At 48.9% G+C, this 23,795-nt stretch overlaps 1 protein-coding gene across 1 annotated transcript in view; it reads left to right on the forward strand.

The window, feature by feature from the left end:
- RETREG1 (reticulophagy regulator 1) overlaps positions 1 to 23,795 on the forward strand; it is a 125,552-nt gene that overhangs the window by 31,389 nt on the left and 70,368 nt on the right. Inside the window, exons 2-3 of the mRNA XM_079144591.1 lie at positions 6,879 to 6,985; positions 12,787 to 12,817. Of these exons, the coding sequence (XP_079000717.1) occupies positions 6,879 to 6,985; positions 12,787 to 12,817 (138 nt within the window). The remainder of the gene's footprint in view (positions 1 to 6,878; positions 6,986 to 12,786; positions 12,818 to 23,795) is intronic.

Consider the following 23,795-nt stretch of genomic DNA (forward strand, 5'->3'; position numbering starts at 1 on the left):
AGATAAATGAGGTAGTATTATACACAGATAACTTTATATTTTCATATAGCACACAATTGTAATTTTTAGTATTTGTTTAGCACTATATATATACATATATACATATACGTTTATTATAATAATCATATATAATATTTGCCTGTCTTGGTTTTCCAAATCTGAAATATGCATTGTCAGATAAAAGTAATACCCTACATCAGCTAAAAGAACACGTAACTCTATTTTTTCGGTATTGGGAATTGAACTTGGGGACACTTCACCAGTAAGCCACATCGTTAGCCCTTTTTATTTTTTATTTTGAGACAGGGTCTCACTAAGTTTTGAACCTGAGACTGGCCTTGAACTCAGGATCCTCCTTCCTCAGCCTCCAGAGTCATGTGGGCCGCCACACCCAACAAGAACATGTAGCTCTTTTGGTAAACAAATGATATTTTCATTTAAAAAGGTATAGTTGTTTATTCTTTTAACTGGTTGTAAGAAGCCTGTCAATTTATAGATGTTTCAGAGTGCTGGAGACTTAAGGACTGGTGGAAACGATGCATCTAAATTTCCGTGGTTCTAGGATCCATTGACGTGACCGCGGGTCTCTTGTCTCGTTTGGATAAAGATGAGTGTCAGTGACCTTTGTTGTAAAGTCTAATGAGCATTTCAAGCACAGGAGAAGCCTTCGTTGATCACTGTGCTGGGGACCTCACTGAGGCAGGGCTGGCTCCCTGGGAGAGGGACCTGCGCAGCTGCGGGGAGCTGGGAATTCAGAAGGCCCACACTGGGTTCACGCACAGGTTGCACCTTACGGTTCTCAACACTTCCATCTTTGAATCCGTTTTGTAAGTGAAGCTTGATGGGCTGACGGAGCTGCTCTGGGGCCCTGTAGGCGTGTGCAGTCCTACCTCTCCATGTGGGGCTCCCGGCTGCCTGCTCCCTGCCACATGGTGCCCCGTCTCTCCCTCTCAACCCCACTCTGTGTGACTGTCCAGGCCAGTGCTGACTGCGTCAGTGGGGAAGACTTGTGTTCCACTGTGGCCGTCGGCTCCTCACCTGGGGCACCTGAGCACGAGGGCCTGTGGACTTCACAGCTGCAAAGCAGTGGGCAGCCTTGTCTTGGCTGGTAGTGATGTGGCGCACAGGGCAGCTGGGTGGGGGTTTCTCACCTACCCTGGATCCACATCCTACAGGTGCCCTGGAGTGGAGGCATGGTGTGTGGGGCGCTCCTGTTTGTCTGGGCTGGGGCAGGAGTAGCTGGAGGGGACTTTTGCAGCCTGACGAGGTCTCCGTGTTTTCACTTTGCCCTGAGTCTTGAGAGTTTAGAGCCCCTGAGAGAGGGCGGTGTGCAGCCACAGACCCTCCTCTGAGTGAGGGCGGTGTGCAGCCATAGACCCTCCTCTTTCAAGTCTTTTTTGTAAATTTTTTTTGTAAATCTAAAACTGCTCTAAAATAAGTCTATGAATTAAATGTAGACAAGGCGGTGACGTGGTGGCGTCTCTGCTCGGCCTCTTGGGTGCTCACATGCTTCTGCGAGTTCTCAGAATGGCTCAATGGGCAGGGTCGCCCTGGGCCTTTGGCTCAGGACATGCCCCATAATGTTTTGGGTATAATGGGGTTTAGACCTGGGGATGGCAGCAGGTGGCGACAGGTGGCGGCAGGTTTCAGCAGGGTGTTTACGAAAATCTCTTCTGGAGTAAGAGGAATATAGTGAATATAATCGCAAGCTGGACTGTCTGTATTCAGCAAGTGCTGATTAGTGAATCTAGGTCACTCTGCTAATGGGGCATGACTGGATTCCAGTGCTGATCAGTATCGTTGATCAATAGTGCGAATGAGGACTGATGACATGCAGATACCCAACGCGTGGGTGTTCCGGCGCTGGACAAGAGACAGGTATGACTGATATCATCATTAAGGTCTATCTGCTTAAATGACAGTCTGTGTCACACTAGAACAAATTTGATAGGACATGCCGAGATTCTAAACTGCAGGTGAAGCATAGAATCCTTGGGGGTTTTAACTGCCTGTAATCTGAACATGAGCCAGCATGCTGATAGGGCTGCTCTAAGAAGTCTGCCTTGAAATGAGCTGGAAACCTGTGTCCACACAAAATCCTACACATGAACATGAATAGCAGCTTTATTCCTAATTGCCCCAAACTGGAAGCAACCAAGATGTTCTTCAGCAGGCAAATGGGTAAATTTTAGTATAACATACAGTGGAATATTATTCAGTGGTCAATAGAAATGTGCTCTTGAGCCACAGAACATGCTGAGGAATCATTGATGCATCTTGCTAAGTGAGAGCAGTCAGCAGGAAAGAGCTGCATACTGTGTGATCCCAACTGTGTGACATTCTGGAAAAGGCCAAACTATGGAGACAATACCAAGACCAGCGATTGTCAGGGGCGATAGAGAGGAGGAATGTGGGTTGGGGCACCGGGGGTTTCAGGGCAGCGGAACAGTTCTGTATATACTACACTGTAGATCCGTGACATTGTGCACGAACCAAAACCCAGAGAACACACGTCCCGCGGAGTGAAGCCTGATGTAAGCTATGCACTTAGGAACGCGTGTCAACAGTGGTTCCTCAGCTGTGACACATGTACTGCATATCACGGCAAGATGTCAATACAGAGGACACAGCATGTAGGGGGAGGGTGAGGATGTGGGGCTCGGTACCATCTGTTTAATTTTTTTTTTTTGTAAATCTAAAACTGCTCTAAAATAAGTCTATTAATTAAACGTGAAAAAGGTGGTGACGTGGTTGCACTCAGTCTGGGCTTTGTCATGCAATCGTGGCAGATGTGGCAATGTACCCGTGGGGCGGCATTTGGCAGAGAGGTGCGAACACAGCTCTGCGTCAGGCCGCCTGCCCCGCTGCCAGGTCCTGCCTGTCCCTTGCCTTGTAGCCTTGGGCAGATTCCGGTCCTCTCCGTGTTCCTCTGTAAAATGAGGTAATGGTAGTGCCTTCCTGGTGGCTCATTACGGGGCTGAGATGAGGAATTCGTCCATAAGGGCCTGTGCACTTCAGCTGTTTGAATCATCCCAAGCTTGACCCTGGAGGCCAGGACTAGTGCCCGCAGGGGCAGGGGGCAAAGGTGTGGGGCAGTCTTCCTAGGTCTGAGACCCTAGCCTCATTTGCTTTGTGTATGCTGCTCCCCAGCTTGGGCCCCAGGTCTCGTTGCCACCCTGGCCAAGTCCGACTTCTTCGGGACGTGCGACTTTGGACGCCTCCTTTCTGGAGAGCTTCTGTGGCCTCAGGCCGTGGCCAGTTCTCTTTTCTCTTCCTGCAGCTTCTGGATAGTTCTGTGGTTCGGCCTGGTGTTTGCCTGTGTGCTTTCCCGTGTTTGCTGGGGCAGGATAGGATTCAGCCCTAGTGTTCCCACTGTTTGACACTTGCTTGTCAATGGGAAGAAAAGAGTGACACTAAGATACTGCAGGACCCTAGATGCCGCAGGGCATGTTAGTCTTCCTGGCTGAGAAGGGTTTAAGGGGAGCTGGGCCATTGCAGCAGAGGGATTCGTGGGTCAGGCCTGAGAGCCATCCAGATGGGTGACTCTGTGACAGCAACAGCGTTTCCCTGGGTGACGAGGGCCCAGGCATCAGAACCCCACCTCCAGCTAACAGGTATTTTTTGAAGATGTTCTGTGACAGTTTTCATATAAAGATTAATTCGAAACAGTTTCATTCGGTTACTTTTTAAAGCATAAATTTTGATTTAGTTAAGTTCCAAATTCAAAACCACATGTTTTCTTTGACCTCAGTTTTAACTGGCAAAGCATTACTTTGTTTATAAGTTTGGCAAATTTTATCAAGCATTTTCAAGAGCATCTTAGGTGAATGATTGGTTTCAATAAAAAGTTGAGTTAGGCACCTTTGAATGTTTCAGACTGCATTTGTAGATTTTATATTTTCTATGTCCCTTTAAAGGACTTCATTATTAAAGGTTGTCCCAAAAAGAGCTTAGGATCCACTAGCCAAGATGGGACAGATGAGGGTAAGGTCAGTGCTGCAGTGGACTGAAACAGCACGTATGTTCAGATTCTTGAGTTCTTAATAGCACTACTCTTTTAAAAAAGAAATGAAGAAACTGCTGAGTTTCTTTTGGAGGTTGCTAGGGAGATGCCTCATTGTGTTGGGGGAAAAACCTGGTAAATGAAAGGAGTCGAGGCTGAATGCTCTTTCTTATGAGCTCTGTCTTCCAGGCTAACCACACCTCGAGGAGGGGAAGCTCCTCTGTGTAGTTGACACTCAATGCCGGGAGCAGGAATGAAGGACCATCACTCCCAAGCAGCCCCCAAGGAGTGAAATGCTGGGCAGGGACCCCTACTGGCTGCTAATGTCAACAAAAATAGACCCCAGACACCCTGGTGGCAATGCATGCCTCCTGATGGACACATTCACCACCACCTGTTACGGGGTTTTATAGGAAAAGGAAAGGAACCTCCATCTAATCCAGCCTCCATATCCAACCTCCAATTAATAGGCTATACAAAAATACAAGAAAACATCAGACTAAACCACAAGGAATGATTCCTAGAATCTGGGAGACCTCATTGAACAAATGAGTGTTTCGTCCACAAAAATTTCAAGAATTAAAAAAGAAAAAGATACAGAGATCTAGAAAAAACAAAAAACAAAACCCACATCGACCAATTTCAGTGTGTGACTTTTCAGATCCTGTTTCATTGTGTGTGTGTGTGTGTGTGTGTGTGTGTGTGTCCATAAGTGTGCAAAGATGACTGGGGAGAGATGGACATGGAGAAGGTATTTGATGACATTAAGGGTGAAACTTTTTTAAAGGCTTGATAGTGGTATTGTTGTTCCTTCTGTTAAAAAGACCTTTTTGGGGGGAGGATAAATGGCAATATTTGCAGATTAAATTATGTGATATTTGGGAGTTACTTCAGATAATCTGAACGGGGAGGGAGGAGCTTAGGGGTGGGAAGATTGAGGAAACAAGATTGACCGTGAATGGAGAATTGTTGAAACTGGGTTTATTACACTCTGGCCTTTCTTTTTGTATATGTTTGAAATTTACCCCAATTTTTTTTGTAAAAAAACTGCTTCAGTTGTAACAACTCAAGCCTTCCCTAATATTAAGCAGTTCCTGTAAAATGAATACATTTAGCTCAGAAGCATGTCTAAGATTTTAATTACAAATCACAGGTCTGAATTACTCAGCTATGTACTTTAAAAGTAGAACCATGAGATGAATCATCTTAAACATTATATGTAATTAAAATGCCAAATACACCAAATACAGATTTTTATGAACTTTTTTTTTTTTTTGGTACCAGGGATTGAACTTCAGGCACTCAATTGCTGACCCGCATCCCCAGCCCTATTTGGTTCTTTATTTAGAGACAGGGTCTCACTGAGTTGCTTAGTGCCTCACTTTTGCTGAGGCTGGCTTTGAACTTGAGATCCGCTGCCTCAGCCTCCTGAGCTGCTGGGATTACAGGTGCACCACTGTGCCGGCTAAACACAAATCTTTATCTCAAAGACTGGTACCTCACACGTTCCTGTGCTTTATTCTTGGGGCTAAAGGACGCTAACCTACTAAGGAAACAGCCGACGAGTCTACAGTTTGGGCAACATTTTCCTAAGCAGTTGTTGGGAGTTTGCCTTCCCAGCTGACCAAGGACTCCTAACGACCAGTAAGACGCTTGCCAGAGAGGCCAGCTGGACCCTTGCCCCAGACACAGAGGGGACACCCATAGTGTTTTTGAGTTGCTATAGTAATGCCTTCCAAATGAGGTCTGAGCTAGGTCTACGGGTTGGAGTCCTGTCGTTCCTGATTTTTTTATCCCTGGAAGTTTGGAACTTCCACTAAGGGAATAGCTAATTGCTTTCACTCTTCAATTCATTTTGGGTTTCTGTATTTTTAGAAAGGTACTTAAATGACTTTCTGGCTGTCTCCAAAGATTTTTAAACTTGAGAGAGCTTTCTGTCTCTTCCAGGGCTTTTCTTGAGTCTACAAAGGGGCCATTCTAGTGACACTGACCCTTGCAGGTCCCCTCTAATGTGCTGTGAGCCTGGACACACCTTCCCTCCATTAGGTTCTTTTCTCATCTGTTTTGTCCCAGAGACAAAAAGCTAACCCCACATCGTGCCATGTCCTTCACTCACCACGCACCTTGCCACCCACATTAAACCCTTGTTCAGTTGATCTTTGCGTGAGTTCTGAGGGCACCAGTGTTGATAGTAGTGGGCAGCCTGGCCGTTTAACATGCGTGGAACAGGAGTTTCAGCCTCCAGTCTCCTGTGAAGGCTGGAAGCCGCTTGTGACTTCTCTCTTCTTCCTGTCCTTCTTAAGCCCAGCTGAAGGCAGTCCTGCCTGGTTTGCGACCTGTTTATGGTAAACAGCATTTAGTTTGTTTCTCTTGGCAGACAAAGTGGACAGGAAGGCAGTGTTCTCGAAGAGGAAGGGGCAGCAAATCGGATCCTTCGCGCCCTTTTTAGGAGATGGGAGAAGGGGGACTCAGGGAAGTGACTAGGGTGCAGATGAAGAACCTTGACCCCAGGGTGTCCACTGCAGCCATGTCTGTGGAACACCCTGTGGCCCTGGCTCCTCAGCCAGCACAAGGCGGCTTCAGGTCACTTCCATCTGCCCCTGGGGGGGGAAGCTTGGCGCATTCCCGGGAGGGCAAGTCCCCTGCCCGCATTAGAGGCGCGGGAAGAAGGCCCAGCACAGGAGAGCACGGGGATCCAGGGTGTTTACTTTGCTGGCTTTGGTATTAAATTATTTTTATGCAGTTAAGTGGGGGTAGTTTTTGAAAAGTGAAAAATGCATTATAGAATGCATGGGGGGGGCGGGAAGAAAACCTAATTCTTTTGAAAGTGAGATGAAAATCCTCATGTTGAAATAACAATGTTTCTCTGTTTCAGGTTCCTTGCATTGACTCCCTGGAGAGTGTATCATCTGATTTCCGTCATGATACTTGGGCGTGTTATTATGCAAATAATAAAGGATATGGTTTTGTCTAGAACAAGAGGTAAGAACACGCAGATTTAATTTTTAATTTATTTCTCTCAACTCTGAATTTCCTAGCAAGAGCACACTAGCAATTATTCCTTTGAACAGGAGAAAAATAAATAGATTGAGTAGGCATTTATTTATTTATTTATTTATTTATTTTTACAGACTGCATTTTGAGTCATTGTACACAAATGGGGTACAGCTTTTCCTTTCTCTGGTTGAACATGCTGTAGATTCACATCATTTGTGTGATCATACACGTACATAGGGTAATGATGTCTGTCTCAGTCCACTATCTTTCCTTCCCCAGCCCCTCCCGCCCCAGTGAATAGGTATTGATTTTGCTATTTTCAATATAATGATTTATTTAACTGATTCATTCATAACTGCTGCTACTGGAAAAAAGTTTCATGTGTGCTGCTTTCTCTCTTGGCTCTAAGCACAATTTCAGATGCCACTTTGATGTGTAAGTAGGCTGCAGTGAGGATAACAGTTAAATATTTATTACATCCTACCCGATGGAACTGATCCACTGGAAAATGGACAAGTTTATGTAAACATTTTCTCTACTGCAATCAAAGAAAAACAATTGAAGGTTTAAAAACAAATGATGAATAAATTTTTAAATGAGTAAATGATGAAAATTGAATAAATTTTAAACATTAAGTTTAAAAGTGAAAACATATAGTACTTTAAAGTTTTGTTTAAGGTGTTTTTGAGTAATTTAACTATATTGTAAATCTGAGTCAAACTGTCCGTAGTTGGAGGATACTCTTCTATGAGTGTTTGAGCTAGTTTTTGTAAGTGGGCAGAAATCCCTCCTGGAAATAATTAAGTCCCATGAAGCCAAATGTAATGAGATAGATTTGATCAAAATTAGCCCTGAGGAGGTTATAATGGGGCATTTAATTTCACTGAATACACCCCAAATGAAGACAGAATTTGGGTTGAGGATCCATGTGTATAAGAACTTCCCAGATTTCTCATCCTGGTAGAAATACTGAGGTCTTTTTTGCGGGAGGCACATTCTCTTCCCTAATTCCCACGTGAGACCAAGGACGTACACAGTTACAGGTTTGCCATTGAGACAGTCTATGGATCTGCTTTAAATCTGGTTTGTTTAAAATCTTTTGTTTCTTAAACTAAATCATTGTGAAAACAATTTCTAGGAAGTTTGCTTTACATTAGTGTGTTTCCAGGTTTGGAAGCAATCCCTCTTGCTAGCATTCTGGAAGGTGAACACGTTTGTTTTTGTTCAGTCAGTGCATTTCAGGAATCTGGAGATTTCGACCAGACTCTCGTACACACGCTTCCCCGCTCTACCTCTTCTCTCGGAGCAGACGTGGAACTGCTGCAGCTTCAGCCTTAGCAGGCGCTCGCTCTGATTCTCCACATACGCACTGCGGCTGCATCTATTGCTGTCGTTTCTGCAAGGCATTGTTGGGTGGTCCTCAGCAACCCCCTGTTTCTTAACCCATAGAGGAGGGTTCATTTTCTCCAATAGACTGTGTAACATGTTCCCCTGTCGAATCTGGGAGGGGAATCCTAGCAGCTGCAGCCTCTTGCAAGTCAGCAGCTGTATTGTGTTGGTCCAAGCTGATCCAAGTGGAAGCTGAGTGTCTCAGTGATTTTAGTTGTGTGACAATTCTGGTCCTCATCTGGGCACAGGTTACCAAGAGTGGACAAATATGGAAGACCAAGACTTGATCTCTGTGTGAGGGGCCCAGAGTGAGAAAAGGGCAGGTAGGGAGTCTTTCGACTTCCATTCTGTGGACCTATGAAGGTATTCAGTTTCCAGTTTCACTCCCTGCCTTGATGGGTGACTGAAGGGCAGACACTTCCTATTCACAAATTACAGGAAAGCTCTACGTTGCAAAGATTCGGTCCTTTAAAATACTACGGTGTTGAAAGAATGCCAGCCTAAAGCGTCTGATTCTTGGACTAGTTCCTTTCATTTCCCAGCTGCAGAGAAGCCATATAACAGACCGTGTTAGTTTGCCATTGCTGCTGTAACCAAATACCACCTTGCAGTGGCTCAGAACAATAGAAATATCTTCTCTCACAGTTCTGGATGCCATTTGTCCACGTTGGTATTGTTGAACCCAGATCAAGGAGTCGGAGAACTGGGCGGCCTCTGGAGGCTTTAGTGAAGGATCTGGCCTCTTCTGTCTTTTGGTGGGTGCCCCTGGCCCTTGGCTTGTGGCCGCACCACTGCCATCTCTGCCTTCATGACCACGTCACCTTCTCTTTGTGTCTAGCCTCCTCAGCCTGTCCCTGCAAAGGGCACTCGTGACTGGCTTGCGTTTGGGGCCCACCCGGATGGCAGGATAATCTCCTCGTCTCACATCCTTGACCCAGTCACGTCTGCAAGGCCCTTTTTCCATTTGAAGTCACATTCACAGATCCCAAGGTGGAGAGTTGACCCCTCAGGACTGTGGCTTGGCCGACTCTACCGCCGGACCCTCTTTGCCCTGCTCATGGGGAAACCATCCTCGCACCAGATGAGAGCGTGGAACAGAAGTGCATTGGCACACTGGGTTGTCCCCTGCTAGCCGACGAAGATTCAGGACAGCACGGTGTCCCGTAGGTCAGTCTGTGCTGAGCGCCCTTCCGTGCCAAGGCCCGTTGTAGGCGCTGGATTCCAGGTGATCCAGATACACCGGCCTCCCTGCCCAAGCCGAGCCCTCACGCTCCGCCCTGCAGGGCTGGCCTTTGTCGCAGGCCTTTCTCTCTTTCACTGGGTGACATTGCTGTGAATATAGCATTCCTCTGCATGAAAGAAGGAAAAGGAAAATGGAATTCATCACGGTGCTTCCCAGAGCTCCCCAGTCTGGGCTGAAGAAACTCTGGTGGCTCCTAGGCCTCCTTTAGCGTCCTCAGGACAAAGACCGCATGGAGCCAGTGAATAGCTGGCGGAGCCGTGGGGCAGGGCTTCCAGCACAGCGCAGGCCAGGACGCCCAGGCAGGCCCCAGGGGCACAGGATCGGCCCCAAGTGGGATCCAGGTGCGGTTCTGGTAACTGCGTGGCTTCAGTCAGAGCCAGCAGCCACGCCCTGGCTTGCGTCCACCCAGCGAGGAGGGGAAGGCCAGGCGGCCGCCCCACAGCTCTGCTTCTTCCCTCTCGGCTTCCCTGCTTCCCACACTTGTGGCTGAAGGTGTTAACGAACTTGGCCGTGCTCCTCTCCCAGTCCGAATTTTGGAGCATAGCCTTCCCCTGCTGCACACTGTGTAGCAGCCCGGGAGCTTTTCCTGAGGCCTGGACCTCTACCTGGTGAACAGCACCCGCTGCCCCCAGGACCTGGCATCCACCTCGTTTTCTTTTTTCACTTTTTTTTTTTTTTTTTTGGTGGTGCTGGGGATTTGAACCCAGGGCCTTGTGCTTGCGAGGCAAGCACTCTACCAACTGAGCTATATTCCCAGCCCTTGTTTTCTTTTTTAAACATTTTTATTGGTGGATCTTGGTCGCACGGATTTCATTCCAGGTTTCCTCCTGGGGTGTTTGTACGTAAGCGTGTAAGGTGATCAGTTTCCACTCTGCTTTCTGCTTCTGAGTCCGAGACCTCCCAGTTATCATCTTGGGTACCAGCCTCCGTGCTTCATGTGAACTGAAGGCGGGGCTGGGGGAGAAACTGAGTCACCTGAGTGAGCCTCCGCGACACCCGCGGGAACGTCTCTCCTGTGAGTCGCGGTCTGAGCAGCTGCCGCCGCAGCGCGCGCTCTCTCATGCTCCTTGCACACATGGGCCTCGCATCACCTCTTCTTCCCAGCCTCTGAGCCAGGGAGAACTCTTCTTCCGTTCCTAAATTTGACGGCAGCCACCTTTTCTTTCTCCCGAATGCAGTAGGACCAGCCGCTTCTGCCCCAGCCTCTCTCTAAGAACTTCAGCTGCTGCTCTGTGGACAGGGAGAGGGCTCAGCCAGGGTCCCCATCACTCCCCAGGCATTTGCAGCCATTATCCCTTTAGGCTTTCTCCCTTCTACAACCTGCACTATTTGTTTATGCCACATTCTGAGCACCCTTGCTGCTGTGGAATAGGGACAATATAGGGCTTGTGGTCCACTTAGACCTTCATGCACTCTCCATTCATTGTTGTTCTCCCCTCCCCCTCAGCTCAAATGACGACTGGACTGTCACCTGCTAGGTAGCCTCACTTTTATCTTAACCTTTGGAAGTCCTGTATGTCTACCATTTATAAAGTCTGAAAGTCAGTTGTCACTGCACCCTCTGCCTACCCCTCCCTGGTTCCTTGCTCCTCTTCAGCCAGGTCTGGGACTCTTGATGTACTCCTGCTGCTCAGTCCCTTGCCTTTCATATTGTCCCTCAGCCCCATCTTTGGCTGGACTTTTTCTCTCTGCTCAGTGTCCTCCAGTCCATGTTCAAAGGCTGCAGAGATTCTGTCCTTCCCATTTTAAGTGTCCCTGTTCCCTGGTCCACCAACCACACTTGTTCCTCCAGGTTTAATAAGAAGACAAGCGGGCGCATCTGGTACCACCGTCTGCCTTCCCCACTCTTGGCTGCAGAGTTGCTATGGAAATGTCCTGTGTCAAGCTGCGCTGATGTCTGTCGACTAGTCCATCCAGCTCCCAACTCTAGTTGGGACCACGCCATTGCTCACAATTGCCTGGCTTCTTTTGAGCTGTTGATTTGCTTTTATATGCTACCTACCTCCAAAATATTTGAAGCAGTTTATAAGGGACATAAAACATGACGCTGTTTATGAGAGGTCTCATAAACGAGCAGAAGTCTAACAGAGTAACACGATTGAGCAACAGATGTCCCCTTACTGGCAACCAAGGCAAAAAGGGAAATCAGATTAATTGCACAAGTCTGGTGGTCTCAGGAAATGCAGAAAATAGTTTTGAGAAACTTTTTCTTGGAAGTCAATATTAATGACTTATCACCTGGACCTTTGTTAGGGGATTTTGAAGAACATTAAAGACAACACCTTTAATCCTTTGTTTGATGGACATTGCAGAAATGTTCTCTTGATCACTTATTATATTGAGTGTAACGTCAAGACTCAGTTACCAGATGCGCTGGTGCACACCTGTAATACCAGGGACTCAAAGGTGAGGCTGGAGAATCTTAAGTCTGAGACCAGCTTCAGTCATTCAGTGAGACTCTCACTCAACAATAAAAAAGAAGTGGATGTAACTCAGTGGTATAGCACCCCTGGTTCATTCCCTGGTACTGCCCGGAAAAAAATGAATAAATAAATAAATAAAAAGACACCAAAGCCTGTCACTGGAGATTTTAGAAAGCAAATGGCATGCATGTAGATATATTTTCATTTGCGCCTAGACATAAGCTTGCATCTAAAGGTCCGCTAGATAGAAGTCTCCCTTTCCAGTCCCCGTCGTCTTGGTTTTCTCCTTTCGTCAGGACAGTGCCAGACTCACCTGCAACGCCACATCTGTCACTCACGCTTCCTGGAGCATCCACGTATCCTCTCCCCTCTCCCCTCCCTGACCCTCATGGCCCACACCTCTGGGCGCTTCCTGCCCCACTACCCGGGTTCAGGTTTCCTGGAGGACGTGTTTGGTATGCCGCACAGGACAGGGAATCCCCCGAGGCAGGGACATTCCCTCTCCCAGGGCACCTTCTCTAGGGTCTTGCCTGAAGCGGGGTTTCAGGAAGAACGTGTGAACCGATGGCCTGAACTCCTCGTGGCACCAGAAGGGCACACTGTAAGGTCCGGTGGTTTGCAGCACTTAAGATCCGGCACCCCACCGTGGCAGCTTGTGCCGTTTCTGAGTCGGGAGGCGCCTCGGGAGGTCATGCTCACTTCCGGCTCACGTTTTCCTTCTCCTGTTGCAGGTGCACAGTTGTGGAGGAGCCTCAGCGAAAGGTAGGGACTTCCTTCCAAGGAGATGGCCGTGGAGGGGAGGGCGCGGGAGGGGCCTGAGCTGCCTGACGGAGCCCTGACGCCGTGTTTTAGTGACGGGGATCTAAGTCCGGTAGGAATTTACAGGAGTGGAAAAGTAAAACTCGTGGAACTGAGAACAAGATGCCACTGGACGTTGGAGGAATTGGTTCTGTTTCGCCTCACTACTGAGCAACATGTGTGAGGATTTGGAAGTAGGACTTGGTTTTTGGGGTGTCGACAGTGCTGCTGTTGGGGGATCATGGCCACACGGAGTGAGAACTGTACTGGAATGTTCCAGAAGGGTTAGACATGCTGTCTGTCTAGAGGACTTTGGGGCGGGGAAGGGGTGGGGGTGAGCGGCTGGCCGGTGGGGTGCAGTGGAAGCCCGGCAGTCACCTGACGGCTCATCCCATGACCAGACCTTAGCCCGACGCGTTCAGCATGGCGGCCCACAGGAAGGCCTGCTCCCCGTGGAACAGGACGGCTGCCGCGGGTGGCAAGGGGACCCTGGCATGCGGGAAGTAGGGAACGCAGGAACGTGGGGATCAGTGCTCCAGGGAGCGGAATGTTTGTAGGGATGAAGTTTTTAAAAATTCCATTCTGCCTTAAAATACGTGTTTGTCTGGCTTCGTGAGGACGAATGGGGTTGGGGTACTGGCCTCAGGCCCAAGTGGACATCTGGAAGTGAACGTGTGAAGAGGACAGAACAGTGTCACAAAAACGCCTATGAAAATCCGCCGTCCTTGCCCCGCGAGCCCCCGCTGCTGGCGCCTGGCCGCGGGGTGCGGACGGTTCCGGGTCACGAGGCCCAGGCCATGTGCGCCTGGGGACCCGAGGCCCTGCTTCCTTCAGAGTTCCTGTTCCAGCTCCCGCGCGGGCCCTGCGCTGTGTTTGAAGGCCGTCTCCGGCTCCTCTGGGCCGTGGCAGTCCTCGGGCTTTCCCTCTTGTCCTTCCTGGTGGCTTTGAGGAGCACTGGCCAGGTACAGGCAGGGGCCTGTTGTGGTGTAGGTGTGAGGTTCCCCCAAAGCTCCCACGGGAGACGACGCAAGGAGACTTAGAGGTGAAGCGTTGGGGTTTCCAGAGTTTCTACCTGGTCGGTAAATGAGGCACCTGCTGGGACTAAGCTGGAGGTGGGGAGCAGGTGGGTGTGGGGAGGCGGGTCGCTGTGGCGTGGCTTTGGGGTCACGTTCTGTCCCTGGGAGTGGAGCTGTCTCTCTCTCCACTTCCTGGGTCACATCCCGAGCCCCTTCCTCCCCACCCGCCTCTGCTGCAATGTCCTTCCTGATGTCTGACCCACAGCAGTGGAGCTGGCTGTCTGTGCCCTGAGGCCGCTGAAACCCTGAGCCCTGAGGACACTTTCCTCCAGTAAAGCTGTTCTGGTCAGGACTTCTGGTCACAGCAGCCAAAGAGCTGCCTCAGACAGGCCCCTCCTGCAGCGTGTCTGCTGTGCTTCTCGTGGCTGGAGTGGGGTGATGTGTGGGAGGAGCAGAGGGGCAGGGGCCATTTTCTTCACGTCTCAGCGAGGTTGTGGCCATCAACAGGACGATGGCTCAACAGCCTGGTCACCTGGCCGAGGTCATGGTGCCGGTGCCTCCAGGTCGGTTCTCTTCCAAGCGGGAGAATCTGTTTGGGACATGAAGTTGAGGTCAGAGGCGGCAGTGAGGGCACAGCCAGGGAAGGGGAGCTGAGCGCAGGACGGGCCTGAGTTTGGCTCTGGGCTCACACACCGCCCCAGCCTGGCCCAGGCCTGCTCCTAGGCTCACCCCCTGTGAACATGCGGGCTGTCCTGGGTCTGTATCTCAGGTTCTCTGTGCCTGTGTTTCCCATTCATCAGGTGTCAGAACCGAGGCTTGTTTCTAGGTGTGGTCGGGAGAAGATTAGACCAGGTGAGCTGCTGTAATCAAAGGATCTTAAATAAATGTGACCTTTGATGGAAAAATGCTCGCAGAGTCACGGATCCTCTATTTGACCGGTGTTGTCCTCGATATGATGTGAAGTGTCCCGTAGAGTTCATGCGTCAGAAACCTAATCATCCCCAGTGCAGCAGCGCTGGCAGCTGGAACCTCGTGGGAGGAGCCTGTCACCTGGCAGTGGACGAACACTGGTTATAAAAGGGCTCGAGGCTGCAGGTCCATCTCCTCCTGTTCTTTGCCATGTTATGCACAGCAAGAAGCCCTCACAGGATGCAGCCCCTCAGGCTTGGACTTCCAGCCTCCTGAACTGTGGGACGTAGATCTCTGTTCTTTATAAATAACCCAGCCTCAGGTATTCAGTTAGAGTAGCACAAAAGGGCCCCTGACATCGCTCCTTCTTTCACACACGTGCAGCTTATGTTGAGCACCATGTGCACTCCTTTAATACAGAAGCTGTTCGAGCATTTGATAAGGATTTGGAAAAAAATCGTAGTGAGCACCCCAGGACTCACCCTGGTACCAGTTAGGTTTGGTCTAGAGCGAGTACTCCTTATGCTGCGGCCTTTGCTAGATGCATAGTATTTTGCGCCTTAGGGAAGGTGCTCACGTGCCCCAGGGGAGACCTGATAATAGAAATAGCCTTTTAGGGGGGTCTCGTTCACTCCACTGTCCTCTCAGCGTGTATCCAGGCGTGGCCAGTCTTCATCCTGGGCCCACCCCTGAGGCTCAGGTTCTTGCCAGGGCCACTCATGGCCTCCCTTTTCTCCTCTGCCGAAAGGGAGTAAGAGCCAGTCATCTCAGATATCCTGCCCCGGTTTAGATGTCCATGACGGTCAGTTCGCAGGTCTGCGCATCTCCTCCACTGTGTTGTCCTCATGTTTTTCTGTGGCCAGTGGCTCAAACTGATTTAATTTACCCTGGAAGGAAGCTTGTCTGTATCTGTCCTCTGCAGCCTACAACCCGAAGTACATTCTCTGCGCTGGGGATAGGAAATTAAAATGTTCACACCTCAAGTTGCTCTGACGATGATTCAGTGTGTTGTACAGGAGTTCTCAGCATCTGGCCCTGGGTAGTGCTTATGTTTTTAACAGAACCTGACTAGTCAGCAGATCCGTGGCCCCAGCGGGAGGCGCTGCTGTGCTCATGGGGACTGTGTGGGACTAGGGGCTTTTCACTTTCAGTTCTGGGACGCTGAGCGGGACCCTCACCCTCACCCCACTTGGCAGTAGCTGGGAATCTCCCTGCCGCCCTTGGGCCCCGGAGCTGGGATTCTCAGTTAGACATCAGTCCTGTTCTGCCTCTGTCTGGCGCCGTGCTGGGCCTTAGAGTAAGTCAGGCCTCCCGCCACAGGCTTCTCGGTGCGCTTCGAGCATTTAAGGAGTGTCAGCTGCATTAATTGCAGTGTTAGAAAGGCGGATCCCTGTGCACCCCTCTCCATTCAGTGCCTTTCTAAAACTTGAGTTAAAAATAAGCTTCTTCCTCCCTCCTTCTCTGCAGCCCCGAGACTTGTTCTTTCACAGGATGTCGTTTATTCTTTGGGAAAATGTGCTTTCGTCTCTAGACTAACCTTAAAATATTCAGGAAGGTGGCCACAGTTCCCGCCTGGACTCGGCTCCTCTGGACACTTAGAGGCTCCCTGTCACCCTGAACTCATCCACAGCGCTAAAGCCAGGGTCTGACTGCCAGCGACGTCATCTGCAGTGATAACTGGATGATTTTAATCAGATGTCATTCACACGTCAATCTAGGTACATGGAGAATTCATCCGTCAACACGCGGCTGTCCCAGGGTGTGTCCTGAGGAGGCCCTGTTTGACCTCCTTCCTCCGCAGACGCTACCGCTGTGGTCTGAACAGGATCTGTTCGGAGCCATCTGTCAGCTGAACTGAATCAGCATCTTTCGTGGTTCAGTCCTAGGACCGACTTGAAACTTGGTTCACAGTATCGTGGTAGCTTTTTATTTCTGCATGAAACGAATGGCATTGATTGAATGAAGTCCTCCGTAAGCAAATCAGGAAGCACGCAGGTTACCTTGTCCTGCATTCATGCCTTCTTTTAAACATGTAAAATTGCCTTTGGTGTAGCCAGGTGTTTCCTCAGTAAGAGTTAGAAGGAAACGTCTTCACTGACATCTAACAGTCGTTCAGAATGTGTCTACTCGTTCATTGTTGCCCAGGTTAAGGGATGGGTTATTGTCATCCTAAACTTTTTTTTGGTACCAGGGATTGAACCCAGAGACACTTTACCACTGAGACCCATCCCCAGCCGTTTTACTCAGCTTTTTCGCTGCTATGACTGAGAGACCCGGCCAGAACAACTGTAGAGGAGGAAAAGTTTATTTGGGGCTCACGGTTTCAGAGGTCTTGGTCTACAGACAGCTGGCTCCATTCTTCAGGGTCGAGGTGAGGCAGGACATCATGGGGGAGGAGTATGGCGGAGGAAAGAGGCTCACATGGTGATCAGGAAGCAGAGAGGAGATCTCCCGGTGCCAGATACAAATACATATCCCAGGGCCCCCTCCTCCCGCCACACCCCACCTCCCTCCAGTTACCACTCAGTTAATCCAGCAGGGAATTAGTCCACTGATTGGATTAAAGGCTCCCACAACCCAATCATTTCTCCTTCAAACCTTCTTGTGTTGTCTCACACGTGAGTTTTTGCGGGGACGTCTCACATCCAGTAACACCAGCCCTTTTTAATATTTTATTTAGAGGATCTCACTGAGTTGCTTAGGGCCTCTTTAAGTTGCTGAGGCCGGCTCTGAACTTGTGATCCTCCTGCCTCAGCCTCCTGAGCTGCTGGGATTACAGGCGTGGGCTCCCACGCCCAGCACACATCTTATCTTATTGTTTAATACCAATTTACAAAAAAGTTTTCTCCATGGCAACTGAAATTTGAGATTCAGAAATTATGGCTGAGAGCTGTGGCATTTTCCCACAGATTCCAGGTAGCTGGATGCTGCGAGCAGCGTGCTAGCTGCAAGAAGAGGGTGGTGGCTTTCCAAGGGTGCAGTGGGGTCTGGTGGGCTCACCTCGAGTGACCCTTGAGAGCAGAGTGCAGAATTAACAGGGCAGGTCTGTCTGGGGCCCCGGGGTCCCGGGGAGAGCCACCAGCCTTTTCCTCTGGCGTGGTTGAATGGCAGGGTCCCCTCCCAGCCTCTCCCTTCCCATTCGCTCTCTCTCTCTCTCTCTCTCTCTCTCAGGAGCAGCAGTGTGTGGCCCAGTTCTGGGGATGAAACGCTCTTTTGTCGGCTTCACCCCAACTGCAAGGCCAAGCATCCTGGTGCTTGTAGATTTTGAAGGGCAGGGAGAGAGGATCCAGGATGGCTGGCCTGATCCAGCTCCTAGGCTCAGGCAGATGGGCGCCATGGAGTCAAGAGACGTCCAGGACATAAAATCCCCAGGGCAGCCACCCAGCATTCAATTCAGATCATCTCCTCTGAGGAATGGAACTTAGAACACTGTTTTACATTTATGACATCTCGTTATTCATATCAAAGCCTTATCGATGGAGTGGCCAATCTGGATTCCCTAGTAAAGAGTTGATCGCTGAGAGCTTTAATCTCTTTGGTGTCAGTGCAACAGTAGTTCTGACTCTCAGGTGTGGAAAACTATAGACTTCTCAGTTTTCATTTTCTTAAAGTGTCTTAAAGTCTCCTGGTATCGAAGCCCTGGACCTTTTACCTTACTGGTTGGGCATACTGTTGGAAAGCTGTAGTTTTTAGTTTTATGATTGGTGAACTCTAAAGAGAGAGTCACATCGCCATGAGTTTTAAAAGGAAATCTTGTAATAAACACAATTTGATTGGGTTTAGTGGGAAAAAAAAAAGAAACAGAAAAAGAAAAAGAAATAGTCACTGATATTTAGGATCCTCTGGCCACGGCCATAAGCACGTTGTGCCTGAATCTCTCTCTGGCCGGGGATGCCTAGGGAGCCCAGGAGCGCAGCACCACTTTGAAAGTCCATCCCTGTCGAAATAAAAGCTCAAATAGGCCTTTTATTCCTTTTAAAAAAATAATAATTGAGCACAATTCTGTAGTCATATATTGTACAGGGAGAGTCAAAGCCTTTTCTTTCTTCCTGACAAAAGAAGGGACCTATTCATCGGCACACAACAGACCCTTAGCTAGCAGGGCTGCAGGGATTCGGTCTGAAAGCATCTCAGAGTTCTCCATCCAGAGTCCGATCTGTTGCATTCAGTTTTTCAAGTTGTACTTTGAAAATGAGACCAGTGGAAGACAAGTGTGAACGAGGGACTGACTCAATTTCAAAGCTATTTCGGAGGAAACGGATATGGAGAGTCATGCTGATCATCTCTCACCATCGATGATGTGCCTCCATTCAAGGTTATTCATGAGTTTTTAAAAATGTCTCTTGCCAGACATTCAAGGCTCACACTTTCCCCTTGGAAACTGTCAGACTGAAGTCAGCATATGCGTAGAATGGAAGTTCAAGGAAAGAGCCCACTAGAAGTTTATGTGGGTGCTCACTAAGGCAATGGGTCATCTTTCTTGAGGCATTAAAAATAAAGAGAGCTGGATGTGGTGGCACACACCTGTAATTCCAGAGGCTTAGGAGGCTGAGGCAGGAGGATCGCAAGTGCAAAGCCAGCCTCAGCAACTTAGGAAGGCTCTATGCAACCGACTCAGACGCTGTCTCAAAATTAAAAATGAAAAGACTGGGGATGTGGCTCACTGGTTAATCACCCACCCCTGGGTTCAATCCTTGGGATGGATGGATAGATAGATAGATAGAGAGATAGAAACAGAAGGTACATTTTGCATCCCACCTGCTGTGTTGACAGGGGTAAGTTCCCACCCTCATGCCTGGCTGCATGTTCCTTTCACAGGTAATACATTCCCCTTAATGCAAACAGATTGATGGAATCAAAACAGAAACCTAGCAGAAAACTAGGTGCAGAATAAGGTTTTTAAGCAAAGCCTTGCAGGAGGGAGGTTGAGAATCACACCTGGTGAAGAAAGTCCAGGCAGAGGGAGTCCCAGGTGCAAGAGCCCTGAGGCAGGAGCCCCATGTGAGAGGACTGGTTCGAGGCCAGGAGAGTGAGTCTTTTCTAGGAGTTGCGGTTCTGCACTGGAAGCAGTGCCATGTTCTGTAGCCAGTGACGACCACGATGCAGAAGCATGTTCAGGGGTGTGAGAATCATCTTTGATTGCTAATTTTCATTAAAGGTCGTAAATTTAAAGTAAGCTCGGTGAGGTCCCCTGCACAGCTCCTGGCTGGCAGCTGGGTCTGCCAGTGGAATGTTAAGTGGTTTGAATTGTTTTGGCCCTTGATCCTTCTTACATTTTTCCCCTTTAAGGCACAGGCCTTTATCAAGAAGAGAAACACAAGAACTCAGTGAGTAGGGAGTGTCTCAGCAGCCAGGTGGCCGAGGGACTCGGTTCACCTTTGTGCCGAGGGCTCTGGCTCCTGAACTGCTGTCCATAGGCGGCTCTGGTTACCAGGAGGCTGGTGTGGCCCAGTCACTGGAAACAAAGAGGGGCCCAGTTCCAGAGGAGGAGACAGGGCAAGGAAGTCAGAGCCATTAAGGCGGGGCCGGCCAGCCCAGCGCTTGACCCACCCCAGCACCAGGATGAGGAAGGCCGAGTAATTCCCTGGTCAGGTGGAGTCCCCAGGAGCGGCCTGTCGGCCTGTCTGGTGCTGAGTCCCAACGCATGTTCTCGTGATCTTAGTACACAACTTAGAATGTTTCAAGTAAACATTTGGAAACTTGGTATCATCCAGAGTCAGATACACACCTCCATCCTGCACTCCAAGCTGTAGTCTTCCGGCAGTTCAAGCAAGAATGAATCTGAGAGGGCGTGGTGTCGGGTCTGGGCAGCCTGTCCTCAGCTGTGGTCCGCTGGTCTGTCTGCCTGCACATACCCCTTAGTGACAGTTTAATGATCGTGTTTGGTATGTTGAATGCACACAACACACACATAAACTATAAAGCATCATAATCAAGTGAATAGGTATGAAGCACAGCTCTGAATTTTTGTGCTCTTCCTTTGCTTTAAAACAATCTACATTTAGGGCTGGGGATATAGCTCAGTTGGTAGAGTGCTTGCCTTGCAAGCACAAGGCCCTGGGTTCAGGCCCCAGCATTGCAAAAAAAAAAAAAGAAAAAATCTACATCTGTGTGGGTGTATATATATATTTATATTATTTGTGATTATACATTTTCATATATTTTACATATAAGTATACATTTACATATTAACATATTTTATTTATATTTAATTACATATATCTATAAATAAAATTGGTACCATATAAAAATGGTACTATAAAAATGCTACCATATTTGCCTACTCTTGTAGAACTAATGTCTTACAACATTTTCTAAGGTTAATCATGTTGCTCTAGAAAGTTGTGGTTCTTTTTTTTCTGCTGTGTAATATTCCACCATGTGAATATAGCACAACATAGTTATCCACTGTGTTTTTACTGGACTTGGTGTTTTGTTTGCTTTCTAATCACAGTGCCCATTGTTTCTGTGAGTTTCCGAGTTTACTATGTAACAGTACCAAAGATCAATATAAGGAAAAGGGTAAGTACCTGATGCATAAAGAGAGCAGTGTCTAAAGCAAGAGTGCCGTATGTTTGAAGGGCTGTGTAAAATCTACACCAATGCTTGGGCTCTCACGGGGGTTTGGAACCATTTCAGGCGTTCTGGAAAGTTTTGCTTTAGACAGAGCATGTCCCGGTGTTCTGGAGCTGTCTGCCACTAGGGGGCGAGCGAGAGGAAGGCCAGCTCTCAGTTGTCGGAAGCGGAGAGTAAGTTGGTCACTGCAGAGCCGCAGCAGCCTGGCTCCCGAGAGGCAGGCGTTGGCGTTGCACTTTTCAGCAGGGCAAGACCTTACCTCTGCAACAAGAAGAAATCCAACTGAAGGCTACTCTGTCTCCGTGGTACAGAGATGCATGGGTGATGAATCTTAGGGAAGCAGGGGGAGTGAAAGAAAAAGGGACTAAGTGATAGGATCCATCATTGGAGAGAAAGAAGGATGGTGAGGGAGGAAATTCACAAACGAATGGCGTAAATCAGTGACAAAGGGCTGAGCTCCCAGGTTGAGAAGTGAGCTAATGATTTGCGATGCTCCCGAGAACTCAGTGCCACTTTGAGTTCCTGACCCTTTGACTGCTTGTTTCTGTCCAGGGTCGTGTGAAATCTTTTGAGTGTTGTTTTTTGTGTGTTCTCAAGAATCTTTCCTTCCATCCTTGGTCCTTGACTTGGTGTTTTTCTTTCTGTCTTGGAAATGAATGAAAATTCATGGATTTCTACCCTGCCTCTCCCTTGCCCAAACTCTACCCTTAAATCATGATGGCCAGAAAATAGCTTTATTTGTATGTGGTCTTAGGTAGGCGTGCTCGTGATCTTAGGTACACGTATTGGTGAGTTGTTAAGTTTTGATGGCAAAGGTCTCTCCTTGTTAGAAAAGCGTACAGATCCAGTTCTGCCGTGGTGTGATTTCAGGAATTTGGAGTGTTTGGCGTAGACTGGGTAAACACCCACTTTCCTCAACAAATAGGTCCATATTCGTCCTCCCAGACCCTGTGACTCTGCCGCTTTACCTGACAGAAGAAACCTGCGGGTGTGAGTAGCCAAGGATTGGGGGCAGGGAGATGATCCGGGCTATCCAGGGGACCCGACTCCCTCCTTTGAAGAGGGAAGGAGAGGGCTGGGGTGGAGCTGAGTGGGAGAGCACTTGACTTGCATGCGCAAGGCCTGGATTCAACCCCCAGCACGGAGGGAGAGTGAGGGAGCAGATCAGAGAGGAGGGAGGTACTAGGTGTGGGCTTGGAAGAGAGGAAGGGTCCCATAGATGGGGAACGCGGGTGGCTCTACGGGATGGACAGGCAAGGACACACTCTCCCTGAGCATCTAGAAGACCTGGAGACCACTCCTGGACATGCCTGGGGGTCGGGGGGAGAAGAGGCCTTCAGGAATGAAAAACCAAAATTAGGGGCCTAAGGATGAGAAAATGGAGGGAGAAAATGTGAAGTAGAAACTGGAAGATGCTGGTGGTGAACGAGTGCAGAGGGATCAAACAGACCAGGAAAGGCAGCAACTTGGGTCTTTTGCTGTTGCTTGATTTTTTTTTTTTTTTTTTTTTTTTTACTTTGATAAAACATACATAATGTGAGATTTACCTTGAGTGAAACTTAGCATGGTACATGCCATCATCACTGTCCTGTTCCAGAACATCCCCTATCCAGAAAATCCCATGACCATGCACAGTCATTTCTCTTTCCCCTTCCGTCATCGGCTCCTGGCAACCAGTCTGCGTCCCTCTGTGGACTTACCTTCTTCTGAATACTTCATATAAATGGATTGCATGTTCTTAAGTGTGTCTGGCTTCTTTCACTTCGCACAGTGACTTCAGAGTTCTCCCATATCATAGCTCTTCTTGATACTTCAGTCCTTTTCATGACTGAATACTATTCCACTGTCTTGACACACACTAAACCTTCATCAGTCAATGGACATTTAGGTTATTTCCATCCTTTGGCTAATGTGAATAGTGTGCAGCTGGGTTTTATCTTATTGGGTTTTGTTCTCAAAATGGAGAGATGTGACCACTTGGGTGAAGGAGAAGACGTGAGCCGCAGGGCCTGTAGGGAGAGCCAGCTCTGGCCCTGGGACAGGCTTCGTCTTGCGGGAGGTGGGCTGGGCAGGGCAGTGCCTTGTTCAGCAGCCATCAGTCTCTCCTGGAGAGCGGAAGGTGGGTGGGGACTGAGCTCGGCCGAGCACCCACTGGGGAAGTTGAATTCCAGGCCCTACCAGGCCCCCCTGCAGCGAGGGTGTTGCTTCCAAGGGAAGAACCCAAGAATGTGCCCTTCACCGGTCGTCGGAGTCATGTTTTTGTTTTTGATTTATCTTTCTAGAGAGGAGGGAAAACAGAGCCGGGTCGGTGCTGTTAGGCGGAGGGCTTTGGTGAGAGGGCCGGTCCGTGGGGCAGGAGCCCTCCTGGCTGTTTATTAGTTCTTCTGAAGGCTATTCTTACTCGTGCCTGCTTTTAATACCTGAACAACTGGGAGAGGGAA

This window comes from Sciurus vulgaris, assembly GCF_902686455.1.
Source record: "Sciurus vulgaris genome assembly, chromosome: 6".
Taxonomy (NCBI): Eukaryota; Metazoa; Chordata; class Mammalia; order Rodentia; family Sciuridae; genus Sciurus; species Sciurus vulgaris.